At 52.5% G+C, this 13,997-nt stretch overlaps 1 protein-coding gene across 2 annotated transcripts in view; it reads left to right on the top strand.

Annotated features, from left to right (window-relative positions):
• The window catches only part of MVK (mevalonate kinase), a 47,010-nt gene extending 37,652 nt beyond the window's left edge, over positions 1-9,358 (top strand). For both annotated transcript variants that reach the window (XM_023733727.1, XM_004378987.2), the window contains 4 exons: positions 3,333-3,423; positions 3,822-3,938; positions 7,095-7,248; positions 9,207-9,358. In XM_023733727.1, the coding sequence (XP_023589495.1) occupies positions 3,333-3,423; positions 3,822-3,938; positions 7,095-7,248; positions 9,207-9,358 (514 nt within the window). The remainder of the gene's footprint in view (positions 1-3,332; positions 3,424-3,821; positions 3,939-7,094; positions 7,249-9,206) is intronic.
• Positions 9,359-13,997: the final 4,639 nt, after the last annotated feature.

Here is a 13,997-nt window from a genome sequence, read left to right as displayed (position 1 = left end):
TATTATTTTATGTTTTTTGGATTAATGCTAGCCTTGTTGGGGTGAGATGGTATCTCATTGTAGTTTTGATTTGCATTTCTCTAATGGCTAATGATTGTGAGCATTTCCTCATGTGTCTGTTAGTTGCCTGAATGTCTTCTTTGGTGAAGTGTTTGTTCATATCCTTTGCCTATTTTTTAATTGGATTATTTGTCTTTTTGTTGTTGAGGTGTTGCAGTATTTTCTAGATTCTAGAGATTAGACCCTTATTGGATATGTCTTAGCCAAAATTTTTTTCCCAGTCTGTAGGTTCTCTTTTTACTCTTTTGGTGAAGTCTTTTGTTTGATTTTTAGGAGCTCCCAGTTACTTAGTTTCTCTTCTGGTGTCTGTGCCTTGTTAGTTATGGTTTGTATCCTATTCATGCTGTGTATTAGGGCTTACTCAGTTTTTTCTGAGAGCCACTTGTATCCTAAGCACCATTCTGGGCCCTGAGGAGAGAAAACCAACTAAGACATGGCCTCGGCATCTGGTGTCCAGCCTCCTGTGAGGAAGCGGGTGGTGGGCATTGAGGGCCCAGCAGAGGGCTCGAGCCCTCAGTAGTATGGGGTCTTACGAGCAGAGGGTGGGGTCAGCAGGGCAGGCCTGAGGTTGAGTCCAGCTCTTGGCTCTGCTACTTGCCAGCTAGGTGACCATGGGCCAGTCACTTCTCCTGAGGCCTTGTGTCCTCACTTACCTAACGAGGATCCTGAGAATGACATCAGAAAGCGAGATCTACAAAGTGCTTTAGCTCTGTGCTGACCAAATGTACTCACTCATTCCATTGAGCACCTACTATGTGCTGGGCACAGGGGCCGCAGCAGGGAACAGGACAAAGGCCCACCGTCATGGAATTCACTCTTGGGATGAAACAACCAGCCCATCACTTGCTCTGTAAGAGCAGATCAGGCAGTCAGAAGTGCCTTTAAGAAACATACAGCCAGGTGTCTTCATTTCCTTATGCTGCTATGACAGAAATACCACAAGTGGGTGACTTTAAGGAACAGAAATTTGTTTTCTCACAGTTCAGGAGGCTAGAAGTCCTAAGTCAGGGCACTGGCTCTAGGGGAAAGTCTCTGTCGGCTCTGGGGGAAGGTCCTTGTCTCTTGCAGCTTCTGCAGCCCTGGTGTTTCTCAGTTCCATGGAGATCTTCATATGGCATTTACCACCCCCACCCCCCACTGTCGTGTGTCCCCTACCCCACCCCATTTGTATTTGCTTCTGTGTCTATTCTGCTCTTTTTTTATTCAGGAGTAATTAGGTCTAGGGCACACCCTACACTGATATGGCCTCATTAGCATAACAAAGAAATCCTATTTCCAATACAGTTATGTTTACAGGTATTAGGGTTAGAATTCCAACACTTATTTCTGGGAGATACAATTCAATCCATAACACAGGGCGAGGGGCTAAAAAGTAGAGAAGGGAGCTGGTTATATGGGGTTATCAGGGAGGCCTCTGATGAGGTGACATTTGAGCAGGGCCCTGAATGAAATAAGAGTCATGCAGCTGGTGGAGTGGGTCCCTGGCAGAGGAAGCAGTCGGTGCAAAGGCCCTGAGGCAGAAATGTGCTGGTGTTTGAGAAGGGCTGGGGGGATATGGAGGTGAGAAGGTTGGAAAGACAGCCAGATCACATAAGTACTGACAAATCCTAGGCCTCGGTGGTCACTGGATGTTGTAGGAGCCCTGGGTTTGGAGGGTTATGGGCCTGGTGGTGGGCTGTTGGCAGAGGACTTGTCTAAGAAAGATGAAGACACACTGCACAGTCCCCTCCCATCCTGACGGACGGGGAACAGAGCAAAGTGACCTTCGAGGCCTGCTGCAGGCAATGCTGTGAGCAGATGGCAGGTCCTTTGGGAAGCTGGGAGGGCGGGCTCCACATTAATCCCATGGATGGCTTCAAAAGAGCCCTTGCCCCCATAGCACGCGTGGAGCTTCTCCATGAGAAATGCATTGTTTGGAAGTGGATCAAGTTGTGGCCTCCCAGAATGCTGCCCTTTTGAAGAACGGCTTGTCTTTAAAGGGAAGAAAAAACCCAAATAGAATGTTCATCTTTTGTAAAGTTTAAAAAAAAAAAAAGACTCAGCCTCCAAGGCTGAGAATCGATATTAATTTCATGGGCTTCTGGGCGGTGAGATAAAGCCGGCTCTGGCAGCCGTTCCCAGTCCAGTTGGATTTTACAATCTTGAAACCATGAAACGAAAAGCACATAAAGGGATTGAGGGGTCTGCCCAGCTCTAGCCTTCTCGGGCCAGAGCTCATCCCCATTCCCCGCCCTCCGCCCCAGTTTACAGCATACCGAAAGGCACATTGGGATGATGGGAAATGGTGGCTTGAGTCCCCAAAGATAGCTAACCCCAAGGATAGTTGGGGTCATGGCGTGCAGAGGAATTATAAGGCACCTAGGGTGGAGGCAGGAGAGGACGACAGGGTCATGCTGGCAAGTTGACCTCCTACGGACATTCGGGGCACATCTGTCCACCTACCTGGGCCCATCAGTTGGGACACCCAACTCCCTGTAGCCACATTTGGTTTCATGCCCGGGCCGCTGGGCGCAGCTCCATCGAGGCAGGGCCCCTGCCCTTCCTTTCTTCCACTCCCCTGTGAATAGTGCCACCTGCACCAGCTAACCTGGGCATCCCCCCAACCCCCCGCACTGCCTCTGTGGGATCCATCCTGGGGCCTGTTGGTTTTTCTTTCTGAACCTCAGCACCCCCCACTCCAGCTTCTTGGCACAGTCTACACAGCTGACCCTGGCCCCTCGCCAGCCTCCCCCCTTGTATCTTTGCTACAGCCACTTTGAGCATCTAATCCCATGAATGTGCCAGCTCTACTGCCTCCAGGCTCTGCACAACTGTTCCCCTATTGGGAATACTTGCACTTTCTGCCTTTGCCCTGGTCACTTCTTATTCTTCCTTCAGTTCTCAGCTTACACATCCCACTGGGGAAAGTCTCCCCGGACCTTCTCCCTGCTCCCCTCCCTCCCCCAGTTTCCAGACTGAGCTAGGTTTCCTCACATGTGCTGAGTACATAGTAGGTGCTCAAAGTTGAATGAATGAATGAAGAGGTGAGGGAAGGTGCCTGTCCACTCAAGGGCTGAAATGGGGAGGTGGCTGCAGTTGGTGGAGGCACATTGGGCTGGCCAGCATGAACGCCCCGGCCCTGTCTCCAGCTCTCTGGGATAGCTCCTCCCTGGCATCTGCTCCCTCCTCTGAAAGTGGGGAGGGTGGGAGAGTGGAGTCCAGGACTGCCCCAAGTCCTGCCCAGCTCCTTGGGCTTCAGGGTCAGTGTGGACCGTACTCTTCTCGCCCTGCAGGCCCCCGGCTTTGAAGATCTTGCTGACCAACACCAAAGTGCCCCGCAGAACCAAGGCACTTGTGGCCGGTGTCAGGAACAGGCTGATCAAGGTACTCCTTGTCCAACCCTGGGCGGGTTTCAGGGCAGGCCACAAGTCACATTTGGACTGATGCGGGGGGGCGTGGGGGGAAGGGGCGGGACAGTGGCCCAGGGAGACTTGGGCTGGTGGTGTTGGCAGAGAAAAAAGTGCTGTTTGTGCCTCACTTCAGCCAGGAGGCGGGACAGGGATTCCTGAAAGAATAGTGATCTGGCTAGTTAAACACACTGGCTTTGAAGGATTTCATCTCCTGATGTCAGGGTAGCCGGGCAGGGCAAAGACCAGGCCGGAAAGAGAAGAGAGTTCCTCAGAGGATGGGTATAGGATGTGGGCACTCCCCACCCCCATTGCTGGGCAGCTGTCCGGTGTCGGCCTGCCCCTAGGCCTCACAGACCTTTCCTTCCCCTCTAGTTCCCAGAGATCGTGGCCCCACTACTCACCTCAATAAATGCCATCGCCCTGGAGTGCGAGCGGGTGCTGGGAGAGATGGCGGCTGACCCGACCCCGGAGCAGTACCTTGTTCTGGAAGTAAGAGTCTGTGCACAGGATCCAGGGTTACTCAGCTGTCTAGGCTGTGGCTCAGAACCCCCAGGAGCTAGAACACAGCGGCCCAGGCCCTGCCTCTGACCTGCGGGGTCGGCATCCCCCGCCTGGGCCCACACTCGCATGCGTCTGTGCGTGAGCAAGTGTGCCTTACCTTTAAGCCTCTTCCCAGGTGATTCTGAGTCAAAATATGAGGGAATATGCAGGGCAGTGCCTGGTAGGGTAAGTGCGATGGCAGCTGGGGGTCACATGTTCAAAGCGTGCTGGGCCATGTAGGTAGTCGGGGACATTGCTGACATACAGCCCTCCCTCTGTCCAGGAGTGATTTCTTACCTGGCCTCCTCTTCCTGCTATTTTTGCTCACTGCATTTACTTATTCATTCCACAAATATTTATCAATTGCCTGCTGTTAGTCAGATGTGTTCTAAAATTCTTCTTTCAGTGTCGTAACCCTAACTGCTACTATTTGCGTAATTCCAGCGGAGAAGATGAGGCTTCAGGCTCTGTTTTTGACCAGAGTCTGAATCCTGGCTCCACCCCTGCTGGCCTCACTGAGAGTCCTAGGAATGCAGTGAGATCCGGTGGGTGATGCACCGAGCATGCAGCACAGGGCCTGGTGGGCCACCAGCTCAGTAAATCAGGGTCATGGGCTGGTGAATGTGGGCTGACATTGAAAAGCCATCTGGCTCCCTCTGAAGAATCAGAAGACCAGGCGACCCCAAGCCGACGTGGCCGTGTGGCAGCCATCCACTGGAGTCGCAGAAGGGCTGCCCCCTTGAGAGGGGCCTTGTGCGCTCCAATGCACCGCAATCCTCACCACTCCCTAACCTTTCACCCACAGGCTGCTACAGTCATTGCTTGGTGCCTCCCTGTCCCCTGTAGGCAGTTGAGTCTGCAGCCCCTGTAGTGAATGGAAGCTGCTTCTGTACCAACCAGTTTCACACATAGTTTCTCATTTGATCCTCACAGCAGCCTACCTGTGAAGCAAGTATATTGTTCCCGTTTTTCAGATGTAAAAACAGAGGCCTAAAGAAAGTGAGTTTCTCCAAGGTTACTCAGCTTGTGAATTGCTGAGCCAGGGGTCAAACTGACTTATTTATTCCTTTCTTCAGCAAATCTTTAATGGGCACATGCTATGGGCCAGGCGCAGGGGCACCATTGAATTCCTGTGCCTTTGCCCTCATTCTCCCAGCCGTCTGCCTCCATCCCCCAGCATTTGCCTTCCTGGCTCTCAATTCCTTTCACGTAGAAAAGAGGCAACACAGTCCTCCTGAGTCGGAAATTAATAATGATAGAGTACTGCCTAAAATATACCCTGTTGAGCCCCCAGAGAATGCCACAGAACAGCACGTTGATTATACATTGTGTATATTTTTGGCTGTGGCAGCCTCTGAAATGCACAGCTCGGCTCCCGGACAGCTTCGCGCTCAAACCAGCGAGCTGTTCTCCTGTGTCATAACCTGTCATCCAATTCTTGACAGATTTTGGATCAGAATGTGACAGGTATCTGGAACCTGCCTCGGCAGCATGACACCTGGCGCTCAGGCACAGAGCGAGGCCACCAGAAGTTTTCGCTCACATCCAGCCCACGGGGCTGCCACCGGGCCATCATGCCTGTCTGGTCGTTTGTCAGAAGTACTGGGGCGTGGTAGGCAGGGATGCAGGGGAGGGCTGACCCAACTCTGCCCGCATGGCCGTCCCCAGGGCAGGAGAGCCAGGTGGGCCTCAGCGGAGATATCTCAGTAATTGGCAGCCCTCACAGCACACAGGCGCTCACAGTACCTGGGATCCAGACAGCACACTGTTGAACCACACTCTGCAAACGCAGTGCTCTCCCCAGAAGTGGGTGGGAGCCGGGATGCCGAGAGCACTTGGAGGCAGTGTGGATGTGAGCTGGCTTGGCACCTTACTGGCTTCGGTGATCTTAAGCAAGTCACTTTCCTCTCTGAGCCACAGTTTCCCTCTTTGTAAAATGAGGCCGATGGTAACGTACCTATAAAATACTAACAGCAGCCTGTGTTTACAGGGCACTTACCTTGTGCCAGGCATTGTATGAAAGACTTGCCTCATTTTGGCTTCACGGCAATGAGGTAGATACTCTTATGATCCCTGTTTTACAAGGGGAGAAACCAAGGCTTGGAGAGAAGGGCTTTGCCCGAGGACACTGGCCAAGAAGTGGCAGAGCTGGGATGTAAACGCATGCCTGCTTGACCCCAGATCCACGTTCTTAACTTCCTGATGGCAGGGACCATGACTGGGCTTATTTTTACAGCCCCAGCATCTAGCATGGTGCCTGGCATATTGTAGGCATTTGGCAAACACTGACAGAGTAAATGAAATGTGAATAGAAGATGCTTGGGCAGTGATAACTATTAGTTTTATTATTTCACCAACCTGCATCTCGCTTGATCCTCAGGAGAACAGGAATTTTATTATGCATAATCGAAGAAGCCTAGACAAGCTTTTAACTACTTCTCCCACTCATGAGCTTGCTGGGACTAAAACCGAGTTCTTAGTTTGAAAATCAGTCCCTGAGGCAGCTGTCGGAGGGCATATTATTTGAGATGTTTTTTCTCTTGCAAATGACAGAAATCCAACTCAACCAAGTTTTAGCAGAAAGGGCATTTGTATACCCATAACTGAGAAGACCAGGGATTAGTAGATTCAGGCATAGCTGGATCCAGGGGCTGTAACTATGTGGTTGGGAATTATTCTCCATCTTCATGTAATCTCTAACCACGTGGCAGGGAAGATGACTCCGGCAGCGTGTGTGTGAAGTCAACCAGTTTTAGCAATTCCAGGGGAAAGAAGCAGAGAAAAACCCTGGGAGGGTTCTGATTAGCCCAGCTTGGGCCACATGCCCACATCCGACCTATCACTGTGGCCAGAGAGAGGGTTTCTGTGGCCAGGCCTGGGACATGTGCTTACCACCATGGTGGAAGGTGAGCTCAGCTCCATCCAAAACCCATGGGGAGTCCTGCAGGACGGAGGATTTCTTTTACCAGTGGAGGGGGACCGTATGCAGATGGTCATGGCCATTTGCTGTCCCAAACCAGCAGCTGTCCAGAGGGACGGGCCTGTCAGTGGGCCCAGGATGTCAGCCTCAGGTAGGTCAAGCAGGAACTAAGCTTTCTCCTCTAGGAGCTCATCGACATGAACCAGCACCATCTGAACGCCCTCGGTGTGGGCCACGCCTCGCTGGACCAGCTCTGCCGGGTGACCATGGCTCACGGACTGCACAGCAAGCTCACTGGAGCAGGCGGTGGTGGCTGTGGCATCACACTCCTCAAGCCAGGTACCCAGGAACGGGCAGGGGCGCCAGCCTGGGATCAGGGTAGGGAAGAGGCTTGTCAACGAGTCTCTGCTTTGTGGCCTTGGGCGAATTAGTTAACCTCTCTGGTCCTTTGTTTCCTCATTGGTAAAATGAGGGTGACAGCAACTAGCTTGCAAAATTGTTAATCATAGTCAAGGAGAAAAATGCAGTTAGAGAGCCTGGCACAGGGCTGGCCTAGTGGTTGGGGCTTGTTTTGTGGTGGACACTCTTACTGCCTCTTTGCCTGCCAGCCTGCTCACACACCTGAGAAATAAATGTTGCAACCACCCACATCAGCCTCACATCGCCTGCTCTCGCTGACATGCCCGGGATAGGGATTGACTGTGCTACAAAACAAAGTGGTTTCTTTCCCATTGGTCTTTGGGGAAAGAGCAAGACTGAGTTCTGGGCTCACGGAAGCCCCCTGTGCTGGTGACCAGGGAGGCCACCCTGCCCACTACATCTGGTCTCAAGATTGTTCCTGGCCCACAGTCAGCACTAAATGTCACCATCTGCCTCTGTTTCCTCCTTTGCTCTTTGCCCACTCCTTTCTAGTCTCCTTTCTCTGCTCTGTTTCCCCCTCTTTATCTCCTCCTCCTCCTTCCTCTTTTCATCCTTTTTTACCCCTTTGTTTTGCAATGAGCCCCCCATTGGCCCCAAAGGTATCCCCTAACCTGCAGTGGTGACTCCCAGGCCTCAGGAGGTGGCCGCCTCCTCACTTCTGGTTGATGGCTGGTTCCTAGTGTGGAGTCGATGACAATGATGAGAGTTCACATTTCTGGTGTGTGTGATGTGCCAGGTGCTGTCCCAAGCACTTACTGCATGGTCTCATTAAGGTTCTCACAGTAACCCTTGAGAGGTAGGTATCATTGGTCCCATTCCCAGATGAGGAGACTGAGGGTCAGAGAGGTGAAGTCACTTGTCTGAGTCTGCACAGTCAATAAATGGTGAGAACAGGTCTGTGTGAATCCAGAGCCTGTGCTTTTTATTTATTTATTTGTTTTCCTTAATTGTGGTAAATACATTTAACAATATTTGCCATCTCAACATTTCTCACATGTACAGTTGAATGGCATTGTGTTCATCATATCATGCAACCATTACCATTATCCACCTCCAGATTTTTCATCACCCTTAACAGAAGCTCATTGTCCCCTAAACAGTGTGTCTTCCTTTCCACCTCCTTCCCACTCACCTCTGGTTACCAGTAATCAACCTTGGTCTCTATACACTTGCCCATTCTAGATATTTCACGTAAGTGGAATCATACAATATTTGTCTTTTCGTGACTGACTTATTTCACTCAACATGATGTTTTCAACATCCATCTTTGTTGTAGCATGTATTAGTACTTCATTCCTTTTTATGGCTGAGTAATGTTCCACTGTGTGTATGTACTACATTTTGTTTATCCCTCCATCTGTTGATGGACACTTGAGCTGTTTCCACCTTTTAGGTATTGTGAATAGTGCTGCAGCAAGTGTTTGTGTACAAGTATCTGTTTACGTTCCTGCTTTCAATTCTGTGTTCAGCTTTCTGAGGAACCGCCACGCTGCTCTCCCCAGCAGCCGCACCATTTTACGGCCCTACCAGCAACGCGAAGGTTCCTATTTCTCCACATCCTTGGTCAGGAATCGCTCTCCAGCACCTGTTGTTTTCCATTTTTTTAACCATAGCCATCGTAGTGGGCCTGGAGCCTGTGCTTTTAACTGTCCCTTCATAAGCCCCCCAGGGAGGGTGCAGGCTCACGTTCCAGCACATGGAGGGGCTGCAGACGGCCTCCCTGAGCAGCCCTGCCCTGTTGGTGGGGTGGGGTTCACAGCTGGGAAGAGCTGGGCAGGAGGAAGACCTGATCTCAGGGCCTCTCCCTTGTGCAGGGATGGGCATTCTCCGAGGGTACTGACAGTGCCAGTGGTGACCTGCTGCTTTCCCTCCCCCAGATGTGGAGCAGCCGGCAGTGGAGGCCACCAAGCAGGCCCTGACTGGCTGCGGGTTTGACTGCTGGGAAACCAGCATCGGTGCCCCTGGTGTCTCTGTCCACTTGGCCACCTCCCTGGACGCCCCCATCCGGCAAGCCCTGGATGGCCTCTGAGATGAGCCGTGGTGCTGCAGCCCCTCCAGGAAGCCACTTCCTGGGTTCTGGGTGCTGGAGTTGGCCTCCGCCAGCCAGTGGGCGCCCCAGCTCTTCTGTGATGCCCTTCCTGTGGTGGTGTGCCTCCAGTGCCAGCAGTGGGGCTGCAGGACCTGCAGTGGACTGGCTACCGGGGAGACTCTGTCTGCATTCTGCACGCTCTCTGGGCAGGTCAGGCAGCCGGGCCACGTGGGGTCCTCTGAGACCTGAGGCAGGAGAGCTGCTCTGCCATCCTCCTGGGAGCTCCCACAGACCCATCTGCTCTGGGCCTCTGCCTTCACCTTTAAGATTCCTGGCTGACTTGGATGCTCAGATGCAGGGTGTTTGGTTTCTGCAGCAGCGTGCCTTCTCTGTCCCCTCTGCCTGTACCCTCCTACTTGCCTCCCAGGGCCCAGACCCCTCCCACCTCCACCAGGAAGCCGCCCTGGATAGCAGGGTGACGCTTGCCCAACCATCCTCCCAGCACACCTTCAGTCTGTTCCAATAACTCAGCACCGTGCGTAGCTGCCTCACACCTCCCCGCACCCTTCCTGTGGGCCTGCCCTTCTCGCCAGCTGGACCTTGACTCCTCCAGGGGGCGTCCAGCAGTGGTCTCTACCCTTGGGAGCTCCATCCATGCCAGGTGCACAGGTTCAAGCGTTGGCTGAAGACGGGACGGATCTGCGGTTTCCTCCGATCTGTACCTGAGCAGTCTGCAGAAAAGATGGAAAGGGGGAGTAAAAAGCTCTCGATTCCACAGGGCTTCCCTCTGTGTCCAGGAAGAAGGCCAAGGATCCAGTGGACTCCAGACCACCCATACCGTTTGCCTCGTGCTCCTGTCCCTGCTGCAGCCCTTTTTCCTCAGAACTCTTCAGGAGTTGAAGTAAATAAAGGGGTTTGCATTACGTTGCTTGTGTTTTGGGGACAGGATAGGAGTCCTGGGAGGTTTTCACAGGTGGCTTCTGCTGGGCAGGAATAGATGTGCCATGCCGTTGTCGGGCTCCTGGTCTTACAGCGTGGCTCCAGGCTGCTTTCCTAAAAAGGGGAGTTTTAAGCTTCCTGTCCCTGAGATCACAGCACCCATCCATTCACAGACTTTTGTAAGCCATAGACAAAAGCCTGTTGTAGCTCCTAGAACATTCCTTCTTTCTGAAATTGGTTGGGTGGAGAAAACAGACACTCAGGTTAAGTGCTCATAGCCCAGTGCCTGGCACCTACCTGGCCCTGTTTGAACTTTTTATTTACTGCTGGCTTGGCTCTTTCTGAAATGGCAGAACCCATCAGAAGACCCTCTCAGCTGAGCACATTGCCAGCTCTGGGAGCCCCAGATCTGCAAGAGGCAGGGCACAAAGTTGGCTTTGGGGTAGGATTTAAAATTGGCTCCATGCACTTCTGCCCTTGGCCACTAGGGGGCAGCTGGCGCCTTTCCCAGTGTCTTCAGGGGGAGGGTGGCACGGAGCTGGGCTTAAGAGCAGCTACTGAGCTCTGCCCCCTACGCCTGTCCTCTCTCCGTGCTCTGCCTTGGGTCATTGCCAGCAGTGTGATATGATAGAAAGGATGCCTGCAGTGGCTTACCTAGTAAAAATGGTCCCAGCATCACTGATGGGGGTCTGCCACGCCTCAAAACACAATGCAGAAAACAATAATGCTAATTCTTTATGAGCCCTTACCTTGTGCCAGGCACTGTTTTAAGCACTGTACATATATCATCTCTTTAAATCTCTACCCCAACCATGGAAGGCAACTGCTAGACTTGTCCCCATCTTCCAGATAGGAAACTGAGGCTCAGAGAGGTTGAGTAACTTGTCCAAGGCCACACAGCTAATCAGACAGTCTGACTCCACAGCACGGCCCCGTGCACGTTTGTTGCTACTACCATTGCCTCTGGTGGTGCAGTGGTTAAGTGCTTGGCTGCTAACCGAAAGGTCAGCAGTTCAAACCCACCAGCCCCTGCTCGGGAGAAGATGTAAAGGTTACAGCCTAGGAAACCCTATGGGACAGTTCTACCCTGTCCAGTAGTGTTGCTATGAGTTGGAATTGACTTGATGGCAGTGGGTTTTTCACTGTTGCCTCACCTTCCAGGCTCTGGCTCATTATTTCCTCTCAGTTCTGATGTGCTTGGTCAGGGGTGGATCCTCGGCTTGGGTGTTTTTCTAAAGCTCCCCAGACAATTTTAATGAGCACCCAGGGCTGCGAGGCACTGTTCTCGGGGATGATGTTGATTCCGGCCATTAGGAGGTGGTCCTGGGAGTCTCCTTAAGGCTTCCATAGCTGCCCATGGCAGCTGTAGAGCCTGCGCGCGCGCGTGCGTGTGTGTGCGTGTGTGTGTGTGTGAGAGAGAGAAACCGACCTGTCACGCTTGCCCCAATGAAGTGGCCACCTGCAGGCCTTGGCCAGCACAGCCCTTCGCCTCGCCCCAGTCACAGCCACCATGTGGATCCAGTTTCACGCACTCCTGGCCACCTGTCTGATAGCACATTTGCAGGCAATTTGTATTTCCAGCAGTTACCCCTTCTCTCCTTCCTGCCTGCACATCAGAATCACCTGGGGAGCTTTTTAAAAGCACCCCGGAACACCTGGCTCCACCCTAGAGCTTCTGACGTAATTGGTCTCAGCAGGACCCTCTCCCTGGTAGTTTTAAAAAGCTCCCAGGTGATTTTGATGTGTTGCCAGGGCTGAGGACACAGCTAGATGACCCCTATGGTCACTTGTGAGTCAAGGCCCACAGACCCAGGCCTCCAATGCCATCATGGTGGCTGAGAGTTCCCACTCTGCCACCCTCTGCCACCTTGAGCAAGCCTGCTCACCTCTGTAGGCTGTGATCGCCTCACCTGGAAAATGAGAATAACGACGGTACCGACCCGATAGAGGTTTCCAGAAGATTGAATGAGAAAGTATGCCTGGCACATAGTAAGTGTTCAACAAATATTCATGTTTTAAGTGTCTTATTAAACTGAAAGGTAGGGTGTCTCTCAGAGCCCAGAAAGCTCAGAACAGCACACTGGTTTGTGCAAACCCCCTAGGTTGGAACCCCTTTGGGTTGCTGTTGGAGAAATGCAGCTAGTGCCCATGGCTTTCCCGCCTCCCGACTAACTCTCCGAAAAGACTGTCACAAGTCAGCAGCACTGTCTTTGCCGGCAGAGGATGGCAGTTTCTCAAGTCGAATTTGGAGCCGCTCCCAACCTCTCCAGCCAGTTGTGGATTTAACACCTACCCTCACAGCCTCAGTTCACAGAAAATCCCCCAGTTCTGGCTGAGTCTCGCATTCGGAGACAGGCAGCAAATATTGTGACTCACAACGAGAGGATTGCTGCTTCGTGTGCGCCAGCGTTCTTCCTGCCAGTGAGGATTCTTGCTCCCCGAGCGTGTCGCCCTTGGACTGCTGGGGCCCTTGGTCAGCAGGCTTTGGCAGCTCCTAAAGAGCTACCAACCAACCTTTACTGAGCACCTTTTGTGTGCCCTGCGTGGTGCTGAGTGCCTTGTATGCCTTGTCCCTGTGAATCCTCTCAGTTGCAGGAGATATCTATTCTTATCCCTATTCTGCTGATGAGTAAATGAGGCCCAGGGAGGGGAAGTGACTTGCCTAGGGTCACACAGCAAGGAAGTGGCCAAATGGGGACTTGAACCCACATCTGTGCAACTCCAGAGCCCCACTCTTGGCCTCTGTTCTGTACTGTTTTCTCAGGGAGAGGACCTCCCAAAGCCTCCTCTCCTCTCCCTGCCTAATGGATGTCATTGAATAGTCACATCCACCCAGTGGTGCCAACCTAACTCATCCCTCCTGCCCCTCGGCCCTCATCACCCTCATGCCTCAGGGCCCACCTGCCGCCCTGCCACGAAACAAACGGGGTAAGTGGGGTGAAACTGCCAAAGAACACGATGTAGTGTTCCCCTTGCACGGAATTCTGCCTAGAGCCACCACCTCCCCACGTGCAAGGAAAACCTGGGCACTGGGTAGAAAGAGTGCCACACCTGTATTTTCTCAAAACAAATGGACCAAGCAGTAGTCTCCAGCATGACCCAAACAAATGTTTCAGTTGCTTATAATTAGAACCCAGCAGTCAGGGTCAGGAGAGCCCTTTGAGATCACACTGTCCAACACCTCTTTTGCTGCTGATGGGGAGACCAAGGCCCAGAGAGGGCAAGAAACCTGCCTAAGGTCACACAGCAGCTGTCTTGTCCTCTTTCTTCTCTTCTGGTTTTCCCCTCACTTTCCCTCCTAATCCCACAAATGCTCACCCACCCACCCACCTGGAACAAAATCAGCGGGGTATCACAAGGAGAGCACTGTACTCAGAGTCCACAGACCTGCTGACCGCATGTCTGCCCCTCAGGGCCTCAGTTTCCTTGTATGTAAAACAGGGCCTTGTTCCGTGCCAGGCAGTGTGCTAGCCCTAACAGGCGTTGCCGCGTTTAATTTCTACCACAGCCTTGAGGGACGGCTTCCACAGGTCTGTGACTTACCCACATGTGAGTTGGAATTGATAACTTCTCAGGCTTTAGGAATAGACACCCTCTGTTTCATGCCTGGTGGCGGCCCAGGCATCACTACCCCTGTTTCTACAGCGAAAGGTATAAAGAGTCCACCCAGTAGGGTAAAGATCATCGTCGTGTTCATCCA

This window comes from Trichechus manatus, unplaced genomic scaffold, assembly GCF_000243295.1.
Source record: "Trichechus manatus latirostris isolate Lorelei unplaced genomic scaffold, TriManLat1.0 scaffold00061, whole genome shotgun sequence".
NCBI lineage: Eukaryota > Metazoa > Chordata > Mammalia > Sirenia > Trichechidae > Trichechus > Trichechus manatus.
This window is presented reverse-complemented; position numbering and strand designations above follow the sequence as displayed.